Source organism: Chenopodium album, chromosome 18, assembly GCF_948465745.1.
Source record: "Chenopodium album chromosome 18, dcCheAlbu1.1, whole genome shotgun sequence".
Classification (NCBI taxonomy): Eukaryota; Viridiplantae; Streptophyta; class Magnoliopsida; order Caryophyllales; family Amaranthaceae; genus Chenopodium; species Chenopodium album.
This window is the reverse complement of record NC_137851.1, coordinates 10,732,127-10,738,749: the sequence shown is the minus strand read 5'-3', so window position 1 is coordinate 10,738,749 and position 6,623 is coordinate 10,732,127. Positions and strand designations below refer to the sequence as shown.

The following is a 6,623-nucleotide window of genomic DNA, read 5'->3' as shown; positions in this document are numbered from 1 at the left end:
TAAGAGTTAACAATAATCCTACGAAATCAAGGGCAATAAGATTTCTTGCCCAAAATTCATGTGAAAAACACTATAATTTTGGCAAATGTGTCTAGAAATTGTGCATAGAAAAAGATAACTCCATGTACGTTCACAAAGATAGTGAAGGTGACCTTTAAGAGACAGTGAAGGATTAAATGATGGAAGACTGAGCCCCACAACAACAATCATGCATATGACTTTTTACCATAGCCATGTTTTAAAAAAGTTTGTGTGATATAAAAATGAACACCAACGACATTGAAAACAATACCAACCTAGAGCTGTTAAAAATGTCGGTTATTAGAGTCATAAAAGACTCCAAGACTAAAGATTGAAAAATCCTCTTATACATAAACAGTCATAACTAATACCGTACCACGTCAAGTAACAAAATCAAACCTTACCTATAATCAAAACCATCGAGTTAAAGCTAACCATAACGATGTACTCGTATTAGTGGTATATCGTTTCACTTAGGTTAATCGACTACTCTTGCGCAGTTGCGCATAGACTAGCACGGTGGGTTGAGCCAAACTCGAGAAAAGGCCGAACCCTGATACTACCACCGGCGACACAAGCAGAGGAAAGGGCGGCGAAGATGGCGACGAGACTACATGTTGGTGGTTTAGGAGAGAGAGTGAAAGAGGAGGATCTCCGCAACACATTCTCTCATCTGGGTTCCCTTCAAACTGTTGAGATTATTCGAACTAAAGGTCGTAGCTTTGCTTACATTAACTTTCTTCCTTCTTCAGAAAATTCCCTTGCCAAACTCTTCAGCACGGTATATCAATCAATCCCCTCTTTTCTATAACATTTTTTCAATTTCTTTTCAATAATTTGTTGTTTTTGTGGTAGTTGATGTTTTTGCTATATGGGTTTTTTTTGTTTGATTTGTTGTGTTAATCGTTTGTTTCAAGTTGTTTCTTTCATTATGATTTACTCTGCAATTATGTTGATGGGTAATTCTATTTTGGTTCACATTTTCGAATTTGATTGAGGAAATGTGTGTGACAGTTTTTGTATGAATATAGCTTATGAATATCAATCAATTTTTGGGTGTCTTTCAAATTTGATTAGAGAAATGTGTGCAATAAATTGTACTATTAACAATTAATTTGGTTCCCTTTCGAATATGGCTTGGGAAATGTGTGATAGAATTTCCATGAAACAGTGTATGAATATTTTTTTTTTCTTTTTTTTGATTCAGTGTATGAATATCAAGTGAAGTAAAGTAAAGTAATTTTGGTGTGTCTTTCGAGTGATAGAATTTTCATGAAATAGTTTATGAATAGCAAGTAATTTTGGGGTATCTTTCAAATTTGATTGGGGAAATGTGTGAAATAATTTGTATGAATAACAATTTATTTGGCTGTCTTTCGAATTTGATTGGGGAAACATGCATTTCACTTTTTGTTTCCATTCGAATCTTAGTGTTGTGTTAGGGGGTATCCATAAATTTATTTATCATTGGATCATGCAGTCTCTTGAGATTAATTTCGAGTTTATTGATATTTAGGCTGTCCATTTTAATTTCTTCAACTGTTATTTTACACTATTTCCACTTTATCCTAGCACAGTTCTGTCTTGTTTTGCTCACATAATCGCACTGATAATTACCCGTCCCTTTTGATACATTTTCAGATGGTGATATTTTCGGCTTATGGGTATGGTCTTATATTTCATATAATTGTTCCTTTGTCTTGATTGAATTGCTTGATATTTTTGCACTCTTTTATCCCCTGTTTTGTTTGTAGATTCTGGGGTGAAATTGCTTAGTTGTTTTGGAGCGATGGTTTTCAGTTGACCAAGGAATGAGGGATCAAGGAGGGGATGGGGTTGGAAGTCAATCGATTGGACAATACATTTATGGATTTTGTGTTGGTTTTCCAATTTACTGTAATCTGTTCCAATAGGGAAGATGGCAAAAGGTTAGGAAGGGCAAGTATTCGATTCTATCTATTAGAAATAGTTTACCAATTGAGTAAAATCTGTTTGTTTTAGGATGTAGTACAATAATTCAGGCAATCAAGATTCAAGAAGGTCCTATTTTAGCACTATGATTAAATTTCAAAAATTATTAGGGGTCTAACTATAAAGATTTGGCTGATTATATCTAAGGGACTTCAGATATAGTTTTGAAGGAGCTACTCCCTTGTTTTTGATTGGCAAGCATTTTCTGGAGTTGAAGGCTGAGGCAAATTCCAATTTCTAGCTCATCATATTGTGCAAATATTTTTGAAAAGTGATTGACTTCCTTTGTGATTGTGCAGATTTTTGCTAATTTCCGTGCAATCGTGTGAAGCCACATGCTATTGCATATTTTTTCTCATTGTCTCTAATTAACTTCAAATTGCTACTAGGATCCTATGTGATATAGTCATGTCACATAAATTGAAAGGAAAATGTACTGCGCGACAAGTGTTGGGCCATGAAACATTGTCACATTCATAAGATTAATGTGTTGGAGATGCATATGATGTAATAGATGTGTGGTCATCCTAGAAAGGATCAGCTAGGAATGAGGTAATTGAAGAAAATAGGGGTTGCACAGCTTACACTTATTGAGTATAAGATGAGGGAAAATCACTTAAGGTTTTGGCATGTAAGATGGAGACCAAGTGATGCAACGGTTAGGAGGCTTGAAGAGTGGCAAAGTGATGGGGTTGTGAGGGGTAGGGGACTAGGGGTAGACAGAGTAAGGTTATTGAGGGCTATGTGAGTTTATTGGGAATTGAGGAATCTATGCATTGGATAGGGTGGAGTAGAAGGAGAGTATATTTGTCAAGTATAAGACATTATGTTTCTTATACTAACTGTTTATTCTCACTCATATTTTATTTATTCTTTTTCTATCTCCAAACCTTTTCATTTGTTCACTTTACATTAAATTACTTTTCAAATTTAATTTTCTTATCAATACTATTTATAATTGTATATGTTTTTATAATTTATTATAATTATAATTTCTCAATTTTTATTTTATACCCTTCTTTTTTGAGCTATAGTTGTCGCCCTCATCTTTTTATTTTATTTTTTATTTATATTTTTTAAAACCATGTTTTCTCTATTATAACTTGCCCTACTTTCAATTTCGTACTCTACTTTGTTTACAACCTCAACTAATTTTTCCTAAACTTTTCACGGACCATTTCGAATGATGATTCATGTTAGCCGACCAGATACTTTTGGGATCCAGGCTTTATTGTTTTTGTTGCTGTGCTGCTGCTTTTAGTAATGTAGGAAGTTGTAATACTGAAGTATGGCTTTAGTGGGAGCATTTTAGAGAGAGAGGATTATGCTGAGTTTTATTCCGAGTTTTCTGTTAGTTTGTTTTACTGTAGGAGAAACAAGCCTCTTGAATGCTTCTATCCTTCATCATTGCTGTTTACTTGTACATCGTCAATCAAATGTCATCTTCTACCTTAAGTCCCACATATCTTTTAATTCTGTTCAAAGCTAAGTTGATTCTTAAAAACATGTGCTGTTTTTGGGGTTAATGTGTATTTTATCAAGGGTCAATTGGAAATAAATTTTTTGTTATTGCAAATATGTAGGCTAACAAGCACTAGACCCCTTACCTATCCATCTATCACATTCCAAATCCCTCTTTAATTGATTGCCTTCTTCTGTCTCTAATACTTGTGCACTCTACGCACTGTGCTGGTTAAGCCTTCTTCCAGAGATAGATCTTAGATATTTCAGAATGAGAGAGATTGACCAATGCTTCTCAAAGATAGAATTTGTATTTGTATTGTCTTTTATAGATCTTGGAAGGAAGCAGGAACACTGGTCTTTGTTGAGTGGTTACTCAATGCATAGAGTCTGACACCTGCTAGGAAGTATCTCATTAACCTGATTGGACTCTAAAAAAATTCCCTTATGACAAACAGCCTATATTCCTTTGGCCTTCCAGAAGTTCAAAGATAACATTTTGCTGTATCAGATATTAATTAGTTACTATCATATGAAGGCCCCCTGCCCATAGACAGAAAGCACAGGGGCCTGCATTTTTATTACCAACCTCTGCCCCTGGGGAAGGGGTGGTTATATGCTGTTAGTAAAAATTATTTTGATACTTTAGGTTGCTAATATGTTTTCTGATATGTGTTTCAGTATAACGGGTGTTTGTGGAAGGGAGGAAAATTAAAGCTGGAAAAGGCGAAAGAACATTATATTGACCGGTTGAAACAAGAATGGGCAGAAGATGCTGAACTTGTACATAGTGAAAATATTGATTCCAGTCTAAATGATCTTGATGAAAATGTGGCTGGTTCTCTAGAGCCCAAGAGCACCCTTGATTCTGAAAAGATGCAGATCCGGATGTTCTTTCCCAAACTAAGGAAGGTAATGCATTACCTTATGTAAAATTGTGTTGAGTTAGGTAATTATGGCATGAACCCCCCCCCCCCCCCCCTCCCCAGCTGTGTTTAATAGATATTGTGTCCATGTATGTTGGCCTGTTGGATACTTCAGTACCGTTTGATGATCAAGCTAGTGTTGTTGCCCTACAAGCATGTTGTTTCCATCTTTTATGAAAGTGAGATTCTTTGCTCTTTCCTTTTGAGCATCATATTTTCTGAAACTGGCTGAATGCAGGTAAAAGGATTACCTTTTCATGGAACTGGTAAACACAAATACAGTTTCCAGCGTGTTGTAGTACCACCTCTTCCAGTTCATTTCTGTGATTGCCCAGAGCATTATGTTGACATACAAAGTGACAAGATGAATGACAGAGATATGACAAATCCAGTGATGAACAAGCTTCTGAACAAGGGAACTTCTCTGAAATCTGGATGTGCTCAGCCCATAAGAGGAATGCAAGTGCGTGATACGATAATACAAGATGATGGCCTGAATGAAGAAGAGATTAATGTCATGAATTCTGTGATGAAAAAACTCTTAGATAGGGAGAGTGCAAAAACTGAGCGAAGGGACCGTCGTAATACTCCACAGATTGCTGCCCCAACTGTTGAGTCACAAGAGGGTAATAACGAAATAGATGAAGAAACAGAGGATGATGATGATGATATTAAAATCAATACGGGGGCTGGACAAGATTTTGGACCAGAAAGTTGGGAGCTGCAAACAAGCCTGCTTAATAAGGTGTGATTTTTGTTTTATGTGATTTGAAATAGTTAAGTTTTATAACAAATCTCTGTTTGACTTAGTTTTGATGACTTGTGATGCAGATGGCGAGTTCAAATGAGACTTCTATTGAACCTTCCAAAAGTAAGCTTGGTACGCAGATTATAAAGGAAAAACTTTCCAATAAGAAAAGGAAATCAGTTTCCAATGAAAGCAATAAAAAGGATCCTGCATCTCCTATCCATGGAAAAAAGGCTCGTTTTCAAACTCAAATAATGGACTCAGAGGAGCATTTGGAATTGATAAGTTTAACAGGGTCCAATACCAATAAATCAATTATAAGTGGCATGCCGACTCAGAAGGCTTCATGGAAAAAACTGGTTGGTGAAGGCAGTAGTAGATCATTCTACTTGTCACAGGCTACACCTGGTGGTGAGACTAAGATTGATGAACAGCCTATATCTGGTGGAGAAACATCAACCGACCGCAAGAAACACAAAAGGAGTAATGATGTTGTGAATGAAGAGCATAAACCTAGTAATACGATATTATCTGTGAACAAAGAACTTGAAAGGGTTAGCAACTCTGTGCCTGAAAACGTGGATGACAAGACTAACATTGATGAACTATCTGATGGAGAAGCATCAACTGACAGCAAGAAAGACAAGAGGGATATTGATGTTGTTAATGAAGAGCATAAACCTAGTAATATAATATTGTCTGTCAACAAAGAACCTGAAAGGGTCAGCAACGCTGTGCCTGAAAACAAGGATGGCCTATCTTCCCAGTCAAAAGAAGCTACAGAGGGATGTCAGGCAGCTCAACTGGCCAGAGCAAGTGCAAGTTTAAATATAGCAACTAGAGGCAGTACTTGGCTGCAAAAATCATCTTGGAGTCAGCTTGTAGGCGGTGAAAAGAGTAGCTCCTTCAGCATTTCACAAATCTTGCCAAAAGATCTACTTGAGAAGCAACAGTCAAACAAACCAAATAATAATGGCACTTCAAACAACTTTTTTAGTAGCGTAACTGCTTTTGGTGGCAGTAGCAGATCAAGGTCTGGCGTAGCTGGGGAAGATAAGAAAAAAGAAGCCCAAAAAATTGCTGCTACAGGTATTCATCCTAGTACAACTCCAAAGGCAAATGATTGCTCTGATTCAACTACTGCCAAGAAGTCTGATTCAGAGCTGAAGGTGTCCAATCCACGTCCGGGAGTTCAAATCAGTGACACTTGCCCTTTTATGAGTAGTGCTGAATCATTGAAAGACTGGCAAACAGCTAAAACAACACTAACTAGCTCCCATAAAAAGAGAAACAACAACAAACAGGGTTTTGCTTAGTAACTGTCATCTATTTTTGATTTCATGAATTGTCATTACTTATACTTATATAGTTGGGTCAGTATCTCAAGCTTTTTTTTACTAGACTAGTATCTTTGTGCAATTTCTATGTAGCAATTCGACAGAGAATGCTATCGTGTATTTTCTTGATGGTTGTGTATTTTTGTACCTTTGGGTTAG

At 36.4% G+C, this 6,623-nt stretch overlaps 1 protein-coding gene across 1 annotated transcript; it reads left to right on the top strand.

Annotated features, from left to right (window-relative positions):
- Window positions 1-493: 493 nt before the first annotated feature.
- LOC145593063 (uncharacterized) lies at window positions 494-6,623 on the top strand. Its single transcript, XM_081649571.1, has 4 exons — window positions 494-802; window positions 4,135-4,365; window positions 4,618-5,124; window positions 5,211-6,623. Exons 1-4 carry the CDS (start codon window positions 620-622, stop codon window positions 6,441-6,443), a joined length of 2,154 nt encoding a protein of 717 aa, XP_081505697.1. The 5' UTR covers window positions 494-619; the 3' UTR covers window positions 6,444-6,623.